The 24,266-nt window shown below is 38.5% G+C and overlaps 1 protein-coding gene and 1 pseudogene across 4 annotated transcripts in view; both read left to right on the top strand.

Moving 5' to 3' along the window:
• The window catches only part of VPS13A (vacuolar protein sorting 13 homolog A), a 253,560-nt gene that overhangs the window by 190,024 nt on the left and 39,270 nt on the right, over positions 1-24,266 (top strand). For 3 of the 4 annotated variants that reach the window (XM_075560517.1, XM_075560518.1, XM_075560520.1), the window contains exons 54-60: positions 898-1,130; positions 2,681-2,834; positions 4,050-4,196; positions 4,411-4,492; positions 5,636-5,705; positions 12,476-12,581; positions 24,076-24,189. In XM_075560517.1, the coding sequence (XP_075416632.1) occupies positions 898-1,130; positions 2,681-2,834; positions 4,050-4,196; positions 4,411-4,492; positions 5,636-5,705; positions 12,476-12,581; positions 24,076-24,189 (906 nt within the window). Of the gene's footprint in view, positions 1-897; positions 1,150-2,680; positions 2,835-4,049; positions 4,197-4,410; positions 4,493-5,635; positions 5,706-12,475; positions 12,582-24,075; positions 24,190-24,266 lie in introns of those variants that run through there. The other variant, XM_075560519.1, reaches the window with a different exon arrangement.
• LOC142457984 (BPTF-associated chromatin complex component 1 pseudogene) lies at positions 12,631-14,612 on the top strand (annotated as a pseudogene).

Here is a 24,266-nt window from a genome sequence, read left to right as displayed (position 1 = left end):
GCTGGTAGGGGAAGGGGGACAGATAACTAAGATCACTATACATCCCAACTTGAAGGGAACATGTTATAATGTAAGTTAAAGCAATAATAATTAACATAATATATAATAAACAGTGTAGGGGAGTGGTTAGGGTAGGGGAGGGAGGGATAAAGGGGAGCTGATATCGAGTTCAAGAAGAAAAGAAAATATCTTGAAGATGATAAGGACAGCATTTGTACAATTATGCTTGATCTAACAGAACTATGGATTGTGAGCGCTCCTAATAAAATGTTTTACAAAATTTACTTGAATAACAATGAGTACAAGGAGAAGAAAATGTTCTAAAATTGGTTGTAATGATTGCATAACTCTTCTTGTTATGATTGAATTATTTAATTGTATGATATGGATAAAGTACCACTTAAAGTGTTAAAAAAAACTATGCAGAATTGATCTTAAAGTATGAATATTCATGATTTCTGGAGCATGAATCTGGGTGGCAGATATTTTTTACCTGTTTTTGAGATAAATCTGAACATAAAGAGGAATTTCAGAGTTAAAAATGCTTTCACACAATGCAGATAGCTGCAGTCTTAAGTGATGCAAAGGATATAATACTTTTTTTTAAAAAAGAGGATATAATACTTTGTGTAACATTTCTATAAAGGAAACTTAGATTTTATTAAAATGCTAAAGGAACTTAAACCTTTTAATTATCTTTCAAGTTAATACCTTCATAAATAACAGTGGCAATAATTCATATTAAAAGACTACTGTGGTGTGAATTTTCAAGTATTGCATGTATATTATTTGTTGTCACCTCAGCTTTGTGAGAAGTGGCTGCTATTATTATTCTCATTTTTAAATATGGAATCTTGATTTGAGAACAAGCACTTATTTTTAAAATATTTTTTTTAGGATATGATGACACCTATAAATATGGGGAAAAACACCATTTATTTAGTTTCATTCTTTGAAGGCTTACAACGCATTATTTTATTTACTGAAGATCCGAGGGTATTTAAAGTAACGTATGAAAGTGAGAAAGCAGAATTAGCAGAGCAAGAGATTGTGCTGGCATTACAAGATGTTGGAATTTCTCTCGTCAACAATTACACAAAACAAGAAGTAGCCTATATTGGAATTACAAGGTTAGAATTTTGCTATTGAGTGAGTATTCATGGGTCCAAAGATAATAAAAACTTTAAAGTGCTGGGTTTTTCATTTTGTTTTTGACTTTCAGGTAAAGACATATCAAGCTTCATATTTATGATTCTTTCATTATGTTTTTAATTCTCCAGCTGCCTTAAAAGTTAGTTTTATTCAACTTATGCAAATAGTACTTTAATGTGTCATACCATAGAGCCAAACTCACTGCCATCAAATCAATACTGACTCATACAGAACAGGGGAGAACTACCCCTGTGATTTTCTGAGATTAACTGTTTCCTGGACCAGAAAGCTCTGTCTTTCTCCGGAGGAGTGTATGGTGATTTCAAACTGCCAGCGTTGGGGATCACGGCCTAATGTGTAACTATTATGACCCAGGACTCCTTAGCCTTTTAAAACATGCTTGATGGTTGATCATCTCCTACTACTGTGTAGGGTGGACTATAGATGATATACAAATAGTTGTTGACAGAAAGCCCTTTGGTTACGCATTTGGCTGCACTCCGCTGGATGAGCCCTTGCAATCCACCAACCTCTGCTAAGGAGAAAGAGCTTCCTAGTCCCATAAATTACAGTCTCTGGAACCCACAGGGACAGTTCTACCCTATCCTATGGGATAGCTATCAGTCAGCATTGACTTGATGGCAGTGAGTTTGGTTTGGGTTTATATAAGAAACCAGCAGGAATACTGTTAGCTCTCATGTTTTTATTAATCCTATTCATTTTAAACATGTGAATCTATTTGATGCATTTCTCCAAATTTATATAGTCTGGATAATGTAGCTTTAATACTATATTTGAGTTAAATGCTCAAATAGATTTAAGTTTTAGTTTATATGTAAATTTATTTGACTATAAATGCTCCAACTCGTTAATGGAACCAGTGCTATTTTTGAACGATTTTAGAGAAATTTTTATTATTTAAAATGCAAATTTTAATTATGTAAAATGTCGAGTCAGCAATACACATTTTAAAGAAATATTTTTATATTCACCTATTATTATGTATTGTGTCCTATGCTAAATGAGCTGAATGTAAAGATGCATAAGATATGGTCCCTAGTTTTCTATGAAGTGGATGTGAAACTGTAAACTCCTAATAGGTTTATCTGCCTCTAACCTTGACTCTTTTGCCCTGCCCAGGTCACATACCCAGTACATCAGATCTCCCTGATCCTGGCTCCTTTTTTCTAAGAGCATTTCCACCTTCTGCTATATTAAGATGACTGACTTACTATGTTTCCTGTTTGTGATCTGTCACTGTCCAGTTACAATGAATTTCTAGGAAAGCAGAGATATTCAACATTTGTTTCCCCTCCCAACTAGAATAGTGTCTGTTATAGAAGTGAAATAATACTATTTGAATGGATTAATATTTTTTTAAGTTGTATTGTATTTGCTTGTAAATAAGGCTATTACAAATTTTATTAAAGACTTTGTAATTTATGTTATAACCTGTCTAAAAGAAAATGTTTATAAATTAGTCCTGTGAATTTTTGTGTTGTTGTTGTGTTTTTTTTTTTATATTAAGTTCTGATGTGGTTTGGGAGACAAAGCCCAAGAAGAAGGCAAGATGGAAGCCTATGAGCATAAAGCAAACTGAGAAGTTAGAGAAAGAATTTAAAGAATATACAGAATCTTCACCTTCTGAAGATAAGATTATTGAGTTGGACACTAACATTCCGGTAATATCTGTATATACTATTTGAAGTTCTGCTTCTTAAGCTATTTAAAATAAATGAATTACTAGTGACTGTTCAAGGAAAATTAAAATATAATTGAACATAGTTAATCCTATTATATGTAAATTTTATAAAATATTTGATAGAGGTGGCTATATTAATCAAACTTGTCTTCAGCTGCCAATTATCTGTTCTTAGCAAGACGGTAGCAAATTATTATTTATATTTTATCTTTGATGATTATTTCCTTTTGAATTTAATTTTTAGTGAACTTAAACAAAAGTAATAGAGCCAAACTATAATTATTATATGACTATATGAATTTTATGGATACAGAGCTAAGCAAAAAATATTCTTATAAAAATCACAGAAACATTTAATTAGCAAAAAATATAAAAATGGGAAGCTGTTGTTTCTTCACTTATCATCCATAAACGTGTATATTTCTTAAGGTGGTATTTTCAACTCCCTAAATTTTTTTTTACCTTCCCTGAAGAATTCAGTACCATGTTAAAGTGACAACTTTGGCATCCTCAAGGGACTCAAATTGTATTCTTAAATGTTCTTTGAATTGGGGTACAGAAAAGAAGTCTGAGGGTACAAGATTAGCACTTTCCCAACAAAATTCTTCTAGGGCAGCCCTTGAAGAACGAGCAAGTTCATTGTCAGGATGGGAGAAAAATGCCAGTGCATATTTCCTCTCCTTTTTCTTGCCAGTATAGTCTTCTGAGAACTTCTTTTTACTAAGTCCCCATGTTCATCCTGTATCCTTTGAGAAAATCTGTCAAGGTAAGACTCCTTTGGAATCTCAACAAAAACAGTTGCCATAACCTTCTTAGTCGACCTCTGTACTTTGAATTTATTAGGCCCAACAGATCCCCTCATAAGCCATTGTTTTGATTGGATCTATTTTTTTTTCAGGTGCCTAATGAGATTAAGACAAGTTTATTACTGACAGAACTTTTTGCATCCATCTACTGATTGCAGATACATGTTTAAACACATTTTGTATAAACTTGTGCATAGGAACTAGGACCCTAATCATACTTTTGACTTAACCTTCGCATGTAAGGATCTGTACCTAAACCTTAGAAAACAGGAACTTGCTGTTTTAATTAGCAGTATCCTAAAAGTGTTATATACACATTTAAAATTTTAATCAATTATGGTTAAAGAGAAATTTATGGGGGTCTTTTTATGGGGTCTTATATTTTTCAGGTTCGCTTAACACCTAGTGGTAATAACATGAAAATTTTGGAACCACATATAATAGCTGTACGGAGAAATTATCTTCCAGCATTAAAGGTGGAATATAGCACATCTGCACGTCAGACATCCTTTAGAGTTCAAATATACAGAATACAGGTAAGTCTTCCAGAAAGGTAAACTAGATTCTAACGGTTCATAGTAAGAAGCCAAGTGTACATATTTGCATAATCTTTTTTAGCTCAGTGCTCAAGTACTTCCATTTCAATATTAAACTAAACTTTTTGATTCCTTCAGCTCCTTTAGTCCTGTTATTTTAGTCAATGTATATAGTTGCCACATCAATATACTGACTTTTTTCTCATTTTCTTAGATCCAAAACCAGATACAAGGTGCTGTATTTCCATTTGTGTTTTATCCTATTAAACCTCCCAAGTCAGTCACCATGGATTCAGGTTTGTTTTTATTTTATATGCCATGAAAACAGGTGTAATAGTTACTTCATTTATTGTATTATAAAAATATGAAATCAAGTCTAGTTTCTTTCATTCTCAAGTTGAGTTCCTTTAGGGTCACTGGAAAAATAGCTGCAGCAAGTATTCAATTAAGTTCAACAAAACTGAGTGATTCCAAAAAATAATTCATAGTAATGCAAGGACAGAGTAGACAACTTCTTTGTGTCTCATGACTAAATCTTTTTGGAAGCAGACAGCCTCCACTTTCTTCTACAGAGCAGTTGGCAGCCCACAGCGCCACCAGAGTGACTGCAAAACCAAACCAAACTCACTGCCATTGAGTCTGCGCTAATAGTGACCGTATAACAGCAGTTCTCAACCTGTGGGTCGTGACCCCTTTGGGAGTTGAATGATCCTTTCACAGTGGTCACCCAATTCATAACAGCAGCAAATTTGGTGTTACACAAATACATTTAAATTTTTTAGAATTACTAATTTTAAAAACCCAAACATGCCAACTTCTCATTTAAAATCCTTTGGGGCCTTTGCATAGTGAGTTAGTTCAGATTCAAGAATGTTTTTTATTAGCAAAAATTGTCTTATATTTTTCAGATGAGAATAATTAACAAATTTTCTTTCCATGCTCTTCTTTGCCTCCCCCCCCCCTTTTTCTTGACTGTGTGTTTTAAGTCTATTTCTTGTCCCACCCACTACATGCTTCCTTCCTAACCACAACCCCCCCCCTCCCTCCCAGCCATCACCACCACCAGCTCTGACCTCTGTATGGGCATCTCTTCAAAATCAGCTTGAAAGCTTTTTGACCCTTGTGCAGACATACACCAGGTAGTCTGGACAGGGCTTTAGAGTGTGTTCTCTGGTAAAGATTTTCTGACACTTCTACTGCACACTTTTATTTTAAAATGACTTATTTAAAGAGTTAACATGAAGACATGATTTTGAAACAGTTTTAGAATCTAAAATTAATATTAACGCTGAAAATGTCAGTGATTTTATTGATACTCATGGTTTAGTAAATAATTTTACTGTGTATTGTGATGTACAATAAATTGCAGGGGAGGTGGGGAGTACTTAGCTATTGCTTCTAGCTCCATGAGGATTCACCATGTTTATTAACCTTTTCAGCACCAAAGCCCTTTACAGATGTCAGCATTGTCATGAGATCCGCAGGACATTCCCAAATATCACGGATTAAGTAAGTGTATTAATAAAATTCTTTTAAAAAATTTATTGTGATTTGGGTGAAAGTTTACAGAGCAAATTTGTTTTCCATTCATTATTACAAATATGTTTCATAACAGCACTTTCTCTACTTCCTTCTTGGGTTTTAAAATAATTATTTTGCATTCATTTAAAGTTTTCATTTAAACGTATGAATTCAACATACTTTTTAAAAATAAAATGCAGATGAGTGAAAAAATTAAAGGCAAAATATAGAATTATAAAGGTTATAGAAAATATTTAATAGTATTATATAATCTTGGAGAGTCAAAGGACTCTGGAGGAACTATTCCTAGGAATTAATAGTTCTTTCTAGATTGTGGCTATGTTTATTTTTATTTATGCAACTTTTTTCTTAAATTGTCCATAATGATTGTATATTGTTTCAGAGACAAGATAAACAAGAAACGTTTTCATACTCACTCTCCAAGGAAGAAAACATTTACATTAGTATTGTGTAGGGCAGGGTTCTCTATAGAAACAAAACCAGGACACTGTGATTTTATATATATATAAAATATAAAAGGATAGGTTAATATAGCAAGAAGGATTATAACAGCTAATTAGTATACATAAAAGTACAAAGGGCTCAGTTCAACACACTTTGGTGGAACAGTTAATATACTGTAGATCTTTTTTAATCGTTTTATTAGCAGCTCATACAACTCTTAGCACAATCCATACATGCATCAATTTGTAAAACACATTTGTACATTCATGGTCCTCATCATTCTCAAAACATTTGCTGTCCACTTAAGCCCCTGGCATCAACTCCTCATTTTCCCCTCCCTCCCCGTTACCCCATCCCTCATGAACCCTTGATAATTTAGAAATTATTATTTTGTCATATCTTGCCCTGTCCAACGTCTCCCTTCACCCACTTCTCTGCCATCCGTCCCCCAGGGAGGCGGTCACATGCAGATCCTTGTAATTGGTTCCCCCTTTCCAACCCACCCTCTCTCTACCCTCCTGGTATTGCCACTCACACCACTGGTCCTGATGGGATCATCTGCCCTGGATTCCCTGTGTTTCCAGTTCCTATATGTACCAGTGTACATCCTCTGATCTAGCCAGACTTGCAAGGTAGAATTGGGATCATGCTAGTGGGGGACTGGGGAGGAAAGAAGCATTTAGGAACTAGAGGAAAGTTGTGTTTCGTAGTTGCTACATCACACCCTAGCTGGCGCGTGTCCTCCCCAAGACTCCTCTCCAAGGGGATATCCAGTGGCCTACAAATGGGCTTTGGGTCTCCATTCCGCACTCCCCCCTCCCCCCAATTCACTATGGTAAGATTTGTTCTGATGATGCCTGGTACCTGATCCCTTCGACACAGCCTGTGATCTCACAGGCTGGTGTGTTTCTTCCATGTGGGGTTTGTTGCTTAAGCCTTTAAGACCCCAGGCGCTATATTGATAGCCGGGCACCATCAACTTTCTTCGCCACATTTGCTTATTCACCCGCTTTGTCTTCAGTGGTTGTGTCGGGAAGGTGAGCATCATAGAATCCCAATTTAATAGAAAAAGTATTCTTGCATTGAGGAATACTTGAACCCATGTCCTTCTGCTACCTTAATACTAAACCTATAAATATATGCACATAAATCTATTTCTCCATCATATATAAATTTATTTGCATATGTACATGTCTTTATCTAGACCTCTATAAATGCCCTTTGCCTCCCAGCTCTTTTCCTCTATTTCCCTTGACTTTCCTCCCGTTCCACTGTCATGCTCAGTCCCCACCAGGGTTTCAGCAATTCCTCTTTGTTACATTACCCTTGATCATCCCCCACCAGGCCTCCCACCCCCTCCTCACCACCAATTTGTTTGCTTCCTTGACCTTCGACCAACAGCCTGTGTGAGCTGAATTCCTCAATTTCTAGCAGTGGATGCACCTCACTGGATGCAATCTGCCCCTTGCTAACTTGGTACTTGTACACAATTCTTTAGCCATATATAATTTCCAGTCATTAATGCAATTATGCTTACAGATAACATCATACAACTAGAGTATATATAAATAAAAACACTTTGAATCTATTTGTATCTGGTATATAATACACGAAGAAGGGAAAGATAGTCAATAAGCGTGTAAAAAGAAGAAATACTGACATGCAATTGATCACATGGTCGTAACTGATAGGTTCCACTACCCATTCTGTATTTCCTTTGCCCTCGGCCAGCACCTCAGCTGACTGTGGTTTTTTTGCCTGGTGGGGTGACCCAGACCTTCATTCATGAGGGGTCTGGTTTGTTAGCAGTCCTGTCAGGATTTGGTTGCTGTAGTTTACCATTTACTTTAATCACAGGACATGGTAGTACTAAGAAATGGCTTAGGGAATTCCTGGATTCCAGACATATTCTCCTTTACCTCCATTCTGTAACACCAGTCCAATTTCCTCTTGGTAATCAGGATCAATCACACCACTCAGTACAGTGACACCCTTCTTTACCTATTACTCCAAAAGCGTGAAGATCTCAAAATGGCCAGGAAGCATTCTTAGCTGCCAGTTGAGTGGAATCAGTGCTGTGTTTCCAGGCGGGAGTGTTCATTTCTTTGGAACTAGGACCTCCAGGCCTGAAGAGCATAGGGTTGTTGGGACAGGAAGCAAAAATGCTGCAAGTGGATCCTTAGGAATTATAGTGAGTGGTGCCAATCTGGCTTCCACTTCTTGGTTCCTGGGCCCATGTATCCTGGCTATTGGAGACACAGCACTGTATGGTTTAGTAGAGCATATAGAGCCTCCTGGAGAACATTGCTCCAGCCCTTCAAGGGGGTGCCACCTAGCTAGTGCTGAAATTGTGTCTATAGATATTTCCATTGCATCATTCTGTCAAGCTAATGATGAGGAACATCGTGCAACCAATGTATTTCAGGGCATGAGCCCATTGCTGCAGTTTATTTGATGTGAAGTGAGTTCCTTGATCCGAAGCAATGTTGTATGGGATACCTTGCTGATGGATAAGGCATTCTTTAAATCCATGAATGATGGTTTGGCAGAAGCATTGCTTTCAGGGAAGGCAAATCCATATCTAGAGTAAGCGTCTATTCCAGTAAAAACAAAACATTTCCCCTCCATGATGGAAGTGGTCCTGTGGAATCAACCTGCCACCAGGTTGCTGGTTGATCTTTCTGAGGAATGGTCCCATATCTTTGACTCAGAGTGTTGGCGTCTGCTCCTGGCAGATGAGGCGCTCTGCAGTGGCAGCACAAGTCACATGTGGTGAGTGGAGGTCCATGTTGCTGCACCCATGCATAACCTCCATCCCTGCTACCATGTCCACTTTGTTCATGTGCCCATTGGGCAATGAGAGGAGTAGCGGAGGAAAGAGGGGGACCAGTCTCCACAGTGCATGTCATCTTATCCACTTGACTGTTACAGATCATGTAAATATTTAGTAGGTTTCCTATGTATTTCACCCCTTGGGCACTATGGCTAAGTAGCCAGTGCCATAAGTCCACACGAGACTCGTTGCTTTGATTACTATGGAAACCTTATTGTCTATTACCATAACCAAGTCCACCCCATCTCTGCTGATTCAGTGCTGACTCCTGCCCGCTACCACCACTGGGCCCAATCAGCCCATTGTAGGCAAATGCCGTAGTTCAGTTAGGGCAGTCCCTACTGTTAATCTTGGTGTACATAAAATATCAGTCACAGGAGTCTTCATAGATGCTGGGCCCCCCTTCACAAACTTGTTAGTTATGGTTTGGGTGAAAGATATGTCCTCAGGACACTCCTTTTGTGGGTCTTTGGGATTATTCTGATAGATCCATTCTAACATACCAATTTCCCTAAGTTTTTGTATACCTTTTTCCACAGTGTACCAAGGTAGGTCAGGTACCTTAAGTTGGTCAGATCTAGTCCATCTGACAGCCCATGTTTACTGAAACAAGCAAATAAACTATTAGATCCTCTCTTAACCTCTCGAGCTGAAACACTGGAAGAAGAATTTCTGCTAGGGGGCCCACATCAAGAAACTCAGACTTGTGTAATGTTAATTCCTTACACCAGTGTCCCACACCTTAGTCACCATTCTCATGCATATTTCCCAGGCTTTGGTTTGTAGGTATTAGAAAACTCGAGCAGGTCTTTGTGAGTATAACCCACTTCTTCCTGAGTCATCATCTGTACCTCACCTTTAGGAACTTTCTGAAACTTAATTCTAGTTATGGGTCTAGAGGAACTAATGGGTGGTGAGGGTGTTTCCTGGGGGCTCTCAGCAATATCTTATAAAGCATCTCCCTTGGGCAGTGTTCCAAATGCAGCCATCTGTGACATTTCATTGTGCACTGTTTGGTTAGTCAGTTCCAGTGTGTGTTGTTTTACTGATAGTAGATTAATTACCTGCAGGTGGAAGGGGTATGGATCTATTGACTGGGTGACTCAATAGATTCTAGGGCTTCAGTATCCTCCACTTCTGGGTCATCAGACCATATGTTCCCATCTCATGTTTCAGGGTCCCTTTTTTTCTGATTAATGATCTGACTTTAATATCAGACACTGTTCTAGGAGTACAATTCAGCTACTCTTAGGATGACACTCTGGATTCAATTTTCAGCAGTGTCAGCTCTATTATGAAAAGAGAGAGAAGGCTCTGCTTTGTAGCATATGCAGAAGCTTTTTTCCCCCAGCATTTTTTAAACATCACTTTATTGGGGGCTCATACAACTCGTATCACAATCCATACATACACCCATTGTATCAAGCATATTTGTACATTTGTTGCCCTCATCATTCTCAAAACATTTTCTTTCTATTTAAGCGCCTGGTATCAGCTCTTCATTTTCCCCCCTCCTTCCGTGCTTTCACCTCTATCATGAACCCTTGATATTTATAAATTATTATCATTTTGTCATGTCTTATACTGTCTTTCATCTCCCTCCCTTTACCCACTTTTTTGTTGTCTGTCCCCCAGGGAAGAGGTTATATGTAGATCCTAAAAATTAGTTCCCCCTTTCTACCCTACCTTCCCTCCATTCTACGGTATTATTGCCACTCATCACTGGTCTATCCTGGATTCCCTGTGATTCCAGTTCCTGTCTGTACCAGTGTACATCCTCTGGTCTAGCCGGATTTGTAAGGTAGAATTGGGATCATGATAGTGGGGGGGGAGGAGAAGCATTTAAGAATTAGAGGGAAGTTGTATGGTTTCATTGTTGCTACACTCATGCAGAAGCTTTTAGGTTTTTTATTCTGCATTTGAGACGTGCTTCTGAGAGATTCTGAAATCATCCCTTTCCTTGATCACACTGCCTAATTTTAGGAGGACCAGACAACCAGCCTTGCTATACTTTTGATGCTGACTAAGCTGCTGAAAAATGTCAAACAAATGATCATCTAGAAACCCTCCTCACACCTGCACTGCATTTATTGGTAGTGATAGCGTGGATTCCAACTTGCCACCTCTTACTGTGGATTAAAACCACCATGCTTTTAGGTGGGAGAGAGCAGTCTCAGTGGTGTTAGGCCTAATCGGACTGGAGAACCAATTCTGGAAACCCATATGTATGATCTTGTTTTTTCAGAACCTCTCCTGGTACCAGTTTTGTTAGGCAAGGGTTCTCTAGAGAAACAAAACCAGTACTTTAGGATTTTATGTATATACACTGTATATACTCAAGTATACGCTGAGTTTTCTAGCTCATTTTTTATGCGGTTTTTGTGGTAAAATTAGGTGCCTCAGCTGATATTCGGGTCGGCTTATACTCGAGTATATACGGTATATATTATGATAGGTTGATATAGCAAGAAGGAATATAACAGCTAATTAGTTCACACAACGGTACAGAGGACTCATTTCAACTCATTTTCATAAAACAAGTTATATACTGAAGGTCCTTCAGTTTATGTGGTCCAAGGTTAAGGAAGCAGACAGTGTAATCTGCCCTCCAGCAAGACAAGCAGACTCAAGCCCTTAGGTAGCAGGCGGGTGGGAATAGCTATAGTCAGTAGTGCAGGAGTATATTGAAACAGGCCCTGATGAAGTCTGAAGCTCTGTCGATGCACATTACACCTGCACCATCCACCAGCAGCATGGTGAACCAGGTCAAAGAGACATAAGCCACAGATTGGCTTTCCCCACAGGTTGACATCACATGGTTGAGACAAAGGACTAGCTCAAAGAGCAGTACATTGTTCTGATCACCAGGAAGAAAATAAGAAGGCCAGCCTTGGAAAGCATTTATCTTGGTTGCCGTCTAATCAAGCTGCAGCCTGATTAAATTCCACCCACATGTTCCCATGGAAGGCTAGTTGGCACAATAAACCTAACTATCACAATTGTCTGTAAACTATTTCTCAGTGTCTTGCTTTCCTTACTTTATCATGTGATGAACACTTTTTATTCCTTTGATTTTAAGATAGCTTATTTGCATGCATATGCACATGTACAACTATAAACATTCGTTTTAGGTTTTGTTTACTTCCAATTTTTAAAAAAATATGTTTTTCAAGCTGTATGCAACTCCTGAACTTTTAAAGAATTTTTTTCTTTTTCAACTCTTCTAGTAAAATTTGTCACTCTTCTATATAGCTATATTCCATTGAGGTTCACTGATATATAATAGCCTGTTGTTTATACCATAGTTTAGTTGGTAATTTTATTTTATGGAAATTTTCACATCCTAATTTTTATTATTTATGACTGTTACCATGGTTATTTTATGTATCTAGAAAGTCCTAAGATTAAAAGTGTATTATGTAATATAACTGATTATATTTTTTATGTTTTTTATTTATAGATATTTCAAAGTATTGATACAAGAAATGGATCTCAGGTTAGATCTTGGCTTTGTGTATGCTTTAGCAGAACTTATGGCAGAAGCTGAGATGACTGAAAAAGCAGAAGTAAGACTTAGAATAATAGTATTATTGTATTTGGGAAGGATTTGGGAAGGGGAGGATTAAATAGCAAAACTAAATAATATTAAGAATTCTTACAGGCATTACATGTTTGCTTTCAGTTTAAAAATATAATTTAAAAACTTAAATATTAAGTATATGGTATAACTCATTTTGAAATTAAATACAATGCAGCAGCACAAGCAACAAACTTTGTTTAAGTTCAATGTGTTAGTCTAGACTAGAGAAGTCTAGACTAGGTGACTAGAGAAACAAATTCATAAACACACATGTGTGAGAAAGAGGTTTATACGAGCAAGTGAATATTGAGAAAACATCCCAGCCCAGTCCAGATCAAGCCCATAAGTCCAATATAGCCCATATGTCAGATACCAGTCTATAAAGTCCTCTTCAAACTCAGGAAACACATGCAATGACGCCAAATGCAGGAAGATCACAGACCAGTCCTGTAGATCATGTGGCATTGTAAGTATCTCATTGTTGGCAAGGGTGTCCGCATGGCTCCTCCAGGTCCAGGGTTCTCGCTGCCATCAGCATAGCCCCATGTGTCTTGTCAGTAGAGAGTCTCTCGGGAGTGACCAGAGAGTGTCTCTCTCCTCCAAGGAATAAATGCAAGAGTTCCTAGAATCCTCAGAAGACCATTCCCAAACAAAGGCCTCATGGGCTATGACCTGATTGACAGAATAGACTCCATCTCTTCACCCTTAAGCCTCCCAAGTCTCAAATGGACACCAGATTATGTAACTACCACATTCAGCAAATATTGGATCAAGAGGAGGGAATTAGTCTTACTCATATTGCTATCTTATTTATTTTCCTGGGTTACTTTGTGTGCTTTTGTTTCCAGTAATTTAGAAATTTGTGGAAGGCCAGAATATTTCATGACTGAAGGAATAAGGCAAATTAAAATGTTGATGAAGAGGGACCACTCAGAAACGTAGTCAGAGAATGCCTGGACAGCTCAGAGTAATCAATATCATGAAATTGTACTTGTAGAAACTATTGAATAGGAGCATGTTTTGTTGTGTGTAACAAAATAAAATTTAGAGAAAAATTAAGGTGACATTATTCATGACTTATAGAAGTCTACAAGATCCCAGTGATAAAGTGGTTCTATCTATCTATTCTCGGTGACATACTATGTACTGCATGGGGAACGAGGGGCAGGTTTGACCAGTTCCCTGTGGTCCCATTTGGTGAGGTGACACATGGGGCCATGACGTTAATGTCCACCAATGTTGGAGTCTTCTGTGGTAGGCACTGTCTTCACGAAGCTTGGAGAGTTGACACTGCAACTGTATCCCTTGACCAACTCTTCTCCCTTGGGTACAAAGTGGACTGAAAGGGAAATAGAGATGCTGAAGGCTGCCAGGAAGTGATTTGGGAATGTTCTTAATCACTTCATCTGTGCCGTTAAAGAACGGACAGTGACTCAGATAAAGGCCACCACGAAACTCAAGTTATATTGAGACCCTGGCATTCCCCCTTCCAGCCAAGTCCCTCAAGAAAGGGCCTAAGAAGGTGGCATCTGGTGTTTTGGTGCCTCCTACAGAAGCCCTTCCTCCCAGTAGCTCCATTGTTCCTGAGAGTTGGGGGTCCCAAATTAAAGAAGCAGAAGGAGGCCTTTAGTGCCCTGAATGACTCTGACACCAACCGTGATCGAGTGGATATCGAGGGCCTAGTAGAAACTCCTCCAGCCAAGAAACTCAGATTCAACGAAGACAGTCTGATCTTGGATTCTGGCCTTCTCATGACCTCTGCTGACCCTCCTGTGCTCTCCCACAGAAGCCTTCCACTTCTGACCCCTCTCCCTGTTCACCCTGGACCTGTAGATCATCTGGGACTCAACTAAGACTGGCCCACAAGGTCAAAAGGTTGTTAAGTCTGGAATAGTCTACCTTGTCCTTGAAGAGGCATCTGCCCTCCCCACCTTCCTGTTTGACCTCCACCTGATGGACCTCTACCAGATGGATGAAAAAATAGACTTCTCTCTCAAAATAAAATATACTCTCTTTGTTACCTTCCCTCCTAGAGTGAATTCTTAAAATACGAACATGATGCATAGATAGAGGCAAAAATTATATTTTGTTATGAATTTTAACTGCTTTATAGGATGCAATTTACATGCCATATAATCCACTCATTGAAAGTTGAACAATTTGTTTTTAGTGTTTTCACAAACATTACCAGTCAATTTAGAATATTTTCATAACCAAAACAAAAATCTCTCCTCTAATCCTATTGCCCCAACTCTAAGTAAAACCATTAATCACTATTTTGTCTCTATGGTGTTGCCTATTCTGGGAATTTATTATGAATGGAGTTGTATAATATGTGGCCTTTGTTGACAATATCTTTGACTTTTTGTTGTTGTTATTAGGTGCCTACGAGTTGGTTCTAACTCATAGCAACCCAAAGTACAGTAGAACGAAACACTTCTGTTCCCAAACTTGAGCCCATTGTTTCAGCCACATTGTCAATCCACCTCCTTTCAGGATCTTCCTCTTTTTTGTTGCCCCTCTACTTTACTGAGCATGATATCCTTCTCCAGGGACTAGTCTCTCCTGACCATTTGTCCAAAGTAGATAAGACGAAGTCTCTCTGTCCTGCCTCTAAGGAGTACCCTGACCTGACTTCTTCCAATGCAGATCCATTTGTCCTTTTAGCAGGTCATGTTACTTTCAGTATTCTCCAGCACCACAATCCAAATGCATTGATAATTCTTTGGTCTTCCTTATAAATTGTCTATCTTTCACATGCATGTTAGGCCATTCAAAATGCCATGGCTTAGGTCAGGCACACCTTAGTTCTCAAGGTTACTTCTTTGCTTTTTAATATTCTAAAGTCGTGCAGCAAATTTACTTAATCCAACCCATATTTTGATCTCTTTACTGATGTTTTTGTGAGCATTGATTTTGGATCCAGTTAAGACAAAATCCTTAACAACTTCTGTCTTTTCTCCACTTATTGTGATAGTGCCTATTGGTCGAGTTGTGAGGATTTGGGTCTTCTTGACATTGAGTTGTAATCCATAGTGAAGGCTGCAATCCTTGATCTCCATCAGCAAGTGCTTCATGTCCTCCTCACTTACAGTAAGCAAGGTTGTGTCATCTGCATATCGCAGCTTATCATCCTTCCTCAAATCCTGATGCCGAATTCTTCTTCAGATAATCCAGTTTCTCTGATACAGATTAAAGAAGTGAGAGGATACAACCCTGACTCACACCTTTCCTTCTTTTAAACCACGCAGTAGTCCCTTGTTCTGTTCCCACAACTGCCACTTGATCTGTTTACAAGTTCAACAGGCGCACAATGAAGTGATCTGGATTTCTTCTCAAGGTTATTCATAGTGTCAATTCCAACTTAGCCTGACCTTACAGGACACAGTTAAACTGTCTAAGAGTGTCTCCAAGGCTATAAATCCTTACAAAAAGCAAATGCTACGCTTTTATCATACAGAGTGGATAGTTGATTCAAACCGCCAAGCACTTTTAAACACTTAGCCACCAGGGCTCCTTCAGGTTTTATGGTAACTGTTCATTCATTTGAGGAATACTTCGTTCTTCCAAAGCAACTTCACTTATATATTTCCACCAGTAATAAATGAGAACTCCATTTTCTCCAAATCCTTGCCAACACTTGTTATTCCTTGTCTTTTTTATTCTAGCTATCTCATAGTGGTTTGGATTTGTTTTTCCTTGATGACTAGTGATGTTAAGCATATTTTGGTACTCATTGGCCATTTGTCTATCTGTATAAATGTTTATATCAGTCCTTTATCCATTGCTGAATTGAAGATCTCATTTGTTCTGAATAATAGTCTTATACATATGTTTTGTGTTTCTTTTCTTCCATCATATGGGGTTTTCTTTTTTACTTTCTTTTTGTCTTTTCAGGCAAAATGTAAATTCTGATAGGTTGTAATTATAAATGCTTTTTTTTTCTCCTTGTCTTTGAATCTTAGCATTTTTGCTATGACATGTCGAATTTTCCGTAGTTTTATTCTGCTTAGAGTGTTTGAGTTTCCTGGACACATACTGTATATGCTCACATATAAGCTGAGTTTTTCAGCACTTTTTTATGGTAAAATTAGGTTCCTTAGATGATATTCGGGTCGGCTTATACTCAAGTACATACATTATATAGGTTAGTGTTTTGGGGGTGGGGGAAGGGCAAAGTTTTCATCCTTTTTTCAGTGATATATTCACATGTGTATATATGTGTATGTGTGCATATGCCCTGGTGGTACAACAATGAAATATTTGGCTTCTAAACAGAAGATTGACAACCTGGTCCTTTTTAAATTATACAAAAGAGACCCCATGGGACAATTTTACTTTCTTATATGGGGTCCCTATGAGTCTAAATTGACTTGGTGACACCTAATAAAACATATATAATTACCTATATTTCCCCACTCCTTTCTCTGATACTCTTATTCATGAATATATTGGTGTGCTTAAAGGAGTCCCACATTCCTTTGAGGTTCTTTATTTTTTCTTCATTCTTTCTCTTCTTTAGATAGCATTATCTATTAATTTATCTTTCTCACATTTTCTTCTGTCAAGTCAAATCTATTCTTGAGGCCATTAATGAGTTTTTCACTTCATTATTATAACTTTCTATGTTATTGTAATTTGCATTATTGTAATTATTTTCCTCTCTTTTGATATTTGAGATGCCTTGGTGATGCAGTAGTTACAGTATATACTTGTGTATAAGCCAAGTTTTTCAGCACAAAAAAATGTGTTGAAAAACGGGTTCGGCTTATACATGGGTCAGTGGTACCCCAGCGAGATGTAACATCTCACTGGCGCCCCCCCCTCACGCCCATCCCCCCACCCCTCGAGATAACTGGACGAGTGCCTGTTATCTCGTGGGTGATTGCTGTTTCTCTGCTGTTCATTCAAAGCCCTGCTGACACTGCAGGGCTTTGAATGTTTGTTTACTCAACATCTAACCAATCAGAGCCGTCCTATGACGTGTATCTTTGAATAAGCCTTTTAAAGACCGTGTGCGAAGGATGTGGCATGAATGGATGTCATCTGGTCAAGCCTGACTAACAAAAGGAGGAAATCTCATGAATCTCATGTTAATAGCAACATGGGTTCAAAATGCATGGGAAGACATTCCAGAAGACATGGTGCAACAGGCCTTCCAGAAATGTATTAGTAATGCTGTGGATGGCAGTGAAGACTGCGCTTTGTATGAAAATGACAGCAGTGATGGTGATGACGGCAATCTCAGTGAGGACAGCGTCTATGATGACCTCACACCAGCTGAAGCTCTGCATTGGGATACGGATGATGATGAGTCCAGTTTTGAAGGATTTTAACTCTTTACATTTTAGCTTGGTTGCTGATTGAGCTCAGGGAATAGTACTCTTAAGGGATCATTGTTTATACTTTATTGTTTTTGTTGAACCTATTTTCCACTTATTGTGCTGGTTTACTAATGTTAAATGACTTGTCCTTTTATTTATGTTTTTATTTAAAATAAATATTTAAATACATTACCCCACTGATGTCTCAATTTTTAGTAATTTTATTTTCATTTGTTTTGATTATTGAAACTCACTAATAGCTTCTGCATTTTCCACTCTAGGCTTATACTCGAGTCAATCAGTTTCTCTGGTTTCCCAGGTAATAATTAGGTACCTCGGCTTACACTCATGTCGGCTCATACGCAAGTATATACGGTATATACTCAGCTGTTAACTAGAGGTCGGCAGTTTGGGTTCAGCAATTTGTGGTAACCAGCTACTGCAAAGAATGTTAGCCTTGGAAGCCCTGTGGGGGCACTTCTACTCTGTCCTAAAGGTTTCCTATGACTTGGAAATGACTTGGCAGCAATGGGTGTGGTATTGATAGTCTCTATTGGTTGTAACATTGTCATCATACATTCCTTGACCTCTTTAATTGTTTTCTCATTTCTTTGATCATGTTTAAATAATTTCTCTGTATTACTTTTGCCATTCGTTCTTATATCAGGAGGCAGTTTCTGTTGTTGGTATACCTGCTACCAGTCTAGCAATTAGCCTTTAATTACTTTTTTGTATGTTTTATAACTTTAGATTGGCAACTGGACAGTTACGATAACGTGTTGTACCTCCTTTGGGTGCTTGCCCTCACCTTTGTCATTTGTTTAGTAGTTACTAAACAAATATGCTGTAAAAATTACAAGTATGCATCATTTAACATCTGCTTAGTTGACATCAGCTTCATGTATGCCCATGTTCCTATAGGATTTTCCCCCCAGTGGAAAAGCATCTCTATCTTTATTATTTCTCCCTAATGGTTTTAAAACACCGAACTCCTAGGGTGGATAAGCAGTGGAGCTCCAAGGCATGCTCCAGTCCCTCATTGCCTCCTGTTTGACCTCTTCCTCCCTCTCTTGCTGACTTTATGTATCTGCCCAGCAGCTCTGCAAGCCTTTCTCTTCTGTGGGTGGTGGTGGTACCTGCTGGGCCTGGGGAACACTTGGATTCCTCTTATGGGCAGTATGGCAATGGCTGCACATGATCAGGAATAAGCTCCATTGACAGGGTGAGGTAACCCAGGGCTGCCTACCTCCAACCATACGTACTCTTGCACCCACATAGCTGGCTCCATAGTGCTTCTTTGTACTTCTTGCCCACTTCTCTCCTTGTCTTGTACCCAGGTATGCAGAGTTCCAGTCTGACTGTTAGCCCAGCCACCTGCCCAGGGAGACTAGTGGATACAACTCTCAGGCTTTGTTTCACTGGCTCTCATAAGCCTCTCATAATAGGCTTAAAGACAAATTGTATGGATACTACATGTACATAATAATATGGTGTGTAAACAATGTCCAAATTGCATCACTTAATATTTCACTGAACCTATGTGGTTTTGTTCTTCTCAATTGGTTTTCTAACTACATGTCTTTGCACATTTTCATTATAATACTTTGTCATCTTGAACCACCCTTTGAAATTGGTTCGGTTCTTCTCTTTAATTACTCCTTCTTTTCATTTTAGCTTAGTCCTTCTATTCTAGAGCAAAATTTAAGAATCTCTTTTGTTATCCATTTTGGTGTTATCCTTTCTCTTTGGTTTCTTCACGTCGATGCCCTGATGTCATCCCACAACACTGTTGGTCTTCCATCACTAGTGTTCACTGTGTCATATGTATTCTGGGGAGAATCTCTAAATTCATGTTGAATATATGTAATGTCATATTTTGGCACTTGTGGATATTTAAATTTTTTCTTCAACTTGAACTTACTTATGAGCAATTGAAGGTCTGTTCTGCAGTCAGCCCTTGGCTTTGTTCTGCTTGATGATATTGAGGTTCTCCATTATCCAACTTGCAGAGTCCAGAGTATAGTTGGTGTCTTATGTTTTCAAAGGTATTGCAAAGAATTCACTGGTTTTAAAATAATTCTGTCATACAATCTCTAGCATTGTTTCTGTTGATCAAGGCAATATTTCCTAGTCCTTATGTCCACCTTTCACATTATGGATAGCATTGCAAAGAATGGGAACTTCAGAACATTTTTATTGTGCTCACATGTAACCTGTACAGGGGCGGGCAGTCTTTCAAACAGAAAAATGTGATACTTTGTCATTTAAAGGGTGCATCAGAAAAGATGTGCATCAGTATTAAATCTTTTTAATCAATATCCTGCACCAGGATTTGGAGGAAACGTCTTTAACAGCATGAGATACACAATTGGCACACCTTCTTTGCTGACAGCAAAGAATTTGAAGTACTTACTGGTGCTTCAAATGTACAGCACAAGCCAGAAAATTTTGATATGGATTACACCTCAGCATAAAGGAAGCAAAAATGTAAACAACGAGGTCAGTATACATCATGGTAGACAGAACAAGATTGAAGTTGCTTGGATCCACAATCAATGTGGAAGTCGATCACAGTCAGGAAAACAAATGAAGTATTGCATTGAGTTCATCTGCAAAGATCTCTTCAAACTTTTAAGAAACCAAGATGTTACTTTGAGGAGTAGAATAAGCCTGATCCACCCGTGGTATAATTGTCTCGTGTGTATGTGACAGCTGGGCGGTGAAGCAGGAAGACTGGAGGAAAATTATGGTACTGACGAAGAATGTTGAACATACTGTTGAATTGCCAGAAGAACAAATAAATCTGTCTCAAAAGAAGTCCAGAATGGATTGTGTGGCTGCATCACACATGTTTTCAAGAGGGATCCGTGCCTGAAGAGGGAAATCGTGGTTGGTAAAGTTGAAGGTCAGCAAAAAAGAAGATGCCCCCAATGAGATGGAGTGTCAGTTTTCCTGAAACAACAATTGTGAGGACCAGGAGTGTTCTACATTGAGAGTCTTTGAGACAGAACCAATTCTAACTAACAAAATTCATGGACAGTAATATACTTGTATTTTAGTGACATGTTCCCTCATTCACCTCAATTGTTAAATCTCTGAGGTTGTTCTTCAAGAAGTTATAGCTTTGGATGGACCCAGAGACACACCAGGATGATAGTGGTTTCACAGCTAACTTTATCTCTCCACGACTTATGCTGATGTTCGCTGATTGCACAGTAGTTTTCCACAGTGCCCTGCGGCATAAATCACTCTAGGGACTCAAAAACTCACTGCAGTTCAGTCACTGCTGACTCATTGAGACCCCCTATGGGTTTCCGAGACTGTAATTGTTTACGGGAATAGAAAGCCCAGTCTTTGTCCCACAGAGCTGCTGGTGTTTTTGAACTGCCAAACATGGAGATCGCAGCCAAATGCCTAAACACTACACAACCAGAGCTCCATACTTCATGGACTAAATTTGGGTTCCTTTGAAGGATTAGTTTCATAGTTTGGTGTTTGATGTTTTCTGGACTCCTGTTGCCTCTTTTCCCAATTCTCCCCTGCATATTAGCTATTCCTATAGTTTAGCTCGGCGGTTCTCAATATGTGGGTTGCCACCCCTTTTGGGGTCGAACGACCCTTTCACAGGGGTTGCCTAAGACCATCGGAAAAACAGATATTTCACAATATATAATTACATATTTTGTGATTAATCACTGTGTTTATGTTTAGTTATGTTCAATTTTTAACACTGAAAATACATCCTGAATATCAGATATTTATATTACAATTCATTACAGTAGCAAAATTACAGTTATGAAGGAGCAACAAAAGTAATTTTATGGTTGGCGGGTCACTGCAACATGAGGACCTGTATTAAAGGGACGCGGTATCAGGAAGAAGGTTGAGACCACTGGTTTAGCTTCTCTCTGTTCAAGCTGCAAATCTTCCCCAAGGTGCCCATGACAGGAGTTTTCTCAGTCATGAACTTCGCCACACTATTTTGCAAATTAAATCCATTCCTTTTGGAGGATATTAGGAGCTGTTTGTTTTAGGATCCTCTATTTACATGAGGATTCCTGGTGGTGTAGCAGTTAGGCATTGGGCTGCTAACCACAAATCCCTCAGTTGGAGAGAATTACAGCCTTGTAATTGGAAACGCACCAGGCAGTTCTACACTGTCATATGCGTTGAGGTGCTAATTACAAGGCTAGTTGTTTGAACCCATTAGCCACTCAGAGAAGAGATGAGACCACCGTCTACTCCTATAAAGATTTAAAGTCTTAAAAACACAAAAGGGCAGTTACTCTCTGTCCTGTAAAGTTGCTGTAAGAATCCACTCTGGCTGTGAGCTTAGAGTTTTTGTGTGGTCTCCATAGGCAAAGTCTCAGCCATGACTGCAAGTGGGCATTGGACAATGGCGCCATTCTCTCTGAAAGCACCGTTGCTTTGGGAGCTGATCCCACAATAGGGAAGCAGTACACTGAAATCTTCTCTTTATTCTTAGAACCCAGTCTGTAGCGGGTATTTGGGGAGGTAGATAGAAACACTGACATCATGCTCCTCCTGGGAAGAAATTCTTGCATCTTCGAGCTGGGTGGAGACATTGATTTGTGTAGCTGATTCCATTCTTCTGGAGTGATTTCTGCCTAGCAGGACTGAGGAGGCCAGGGAATGAAGCTGTCTTTTGCCATCTTCTTGATTAACATGGGTTTTCTTAAAATATTTGTTTCTTCATTTGCTATATGCCCATAGCACATTTCCAGAAGCTACATTGTTGGCTTTAAATAAAGTTTACCAGTTTCCCTGGGGAACAGGTCCTCTGAGCTCTCAGTGCTGCCATGCCAGAAGTCAATTCTCCCATCTAATGAAGGTTCACTTTATTCCACCTCACTTTTATAAAAGACGAGTGTTATTAGTACCAGTTTATTAACTGAAAGAAATCTGAAGAAGATTTTCACTTTTACTGCCAAAGATGAAGCCAGAACTAGCATTCAGCACTGGTTTGACTTTAGCCTTAGATCACAGAGACCATACCCCCAGGCAGCATGAGTGGCTCACCAAGCTCCTTCTCCAAGAAATACCCTCAGCATCAGGCTGCCCCATCTTGGAATTGTCTTCAACACTATATGTTAATGCTGTTTTAGCTTTTAGGTGTACTTAAGTAGGTTATTTGAGGGCTCTGGGAGCACTAAATAACTATTCTCAAATAAAGTAATGGTAATTGCTTCTTCACTGTATGCCATTTTGGCTTAAGATACAAGCTTCTTAGGAATACCACACTTTCAGATAGTAGGGGGACTATCTGAATACACTATAATTGTATTGCTTTTGTGACTCGGCCAACCAACTCACTGCCATTGAGTCAATTTTGACCTATAGTAACCCTATAGGACAGAGTAGAGCTGCCCCTTTTGGTTTCCAAGGCAGAAAATATGGGAACGTAAACACTCATCTTTTTCCCCTCAGGGTACCTGGTAGGTTTGAATCACTGACCTTGCAGTTAGCAGCTCAACTTGTAACTCAGCATGCCACCAGGCCTTTTATGTGTAAATAGGTTATCAGTATATGAATCTTTGGAAATTTTTAACAAATGTAAGTAACTTAGGTCTGTGAGTCTTTGAAAGATAAATAAAAATTATAAAGACCGAATGCCCAAATCACATAAAAGTCGCTTCATTGCATTTCTCTGTTCCTGGCTCTTTAGATTTCAGCAAATAGTTACAAGTGCACTAAGTGATTGTATTTAAAGAAGCAAATATTCTCCATAGAGATTTATTGAATGGATAAGAGTTTGTGTAAAATAAGATGTACACTGACATGAAGAAAGCTTAGTGTCTTTTGATGACTTAGATGGAAACTCTGAAGATATGCTTACCAAGTTGAATGTAGCAGGCAGAAGAGTGTTTGTAAAAAATAAGGAGACATTGACTAAGTCTTAAAAGAGACACAGAAAGCCCAGACACAGACACATCATCCAGATGAAGTAGGCTGTTAGCACCAGGGCAGAATGACAACACAGTTAATATTAGGCCCTTGTGAGTTAGTAGCCTTATTCTCATGAGGAATGTTGGATTATGGACATTATAAAGGAGTTTTCTTTAGTGTATGGAATGTTTAAGTTTCTCATGTTGTTAAGTCCCTCAAAGAAATTTTAAAAAATTTGTTTCCTTGCAGGTTGAACTTTTTCATAAAGATATAGAAGCTTTCCAAGAAGATTATAAAACAGATTCCTTAGTAGATATATCACAAGTCAGTCTATATGAATACTTCCATATATCTCCTATCAAGGTAAGATAAAAACTAGTCATTTTTTATTTGCCCTTCATATAAGCAATATTAAGAAGGGAGATGTTTGCAGAGATGTC

This window comes from Tenrec ecaudatus, chromosome 10 (assembly GCF_050624435.1).
Source record: "Tenrec ecaudatus isolate mTenEca1 chromosome 10, mTenEca1.hap1, whole genome shotgun sequence".
Taxonomy (NCBI): domain Eukaryota; kingdom Metazoa; phylum Chordata; class Mammalia; order Afrosoricida; family Tenrecidae; genus Tenrec; species Tenrec ecaudatus.
This window is presented reverse-complemented; position numbering and strand designations above follow the sequence as displayed.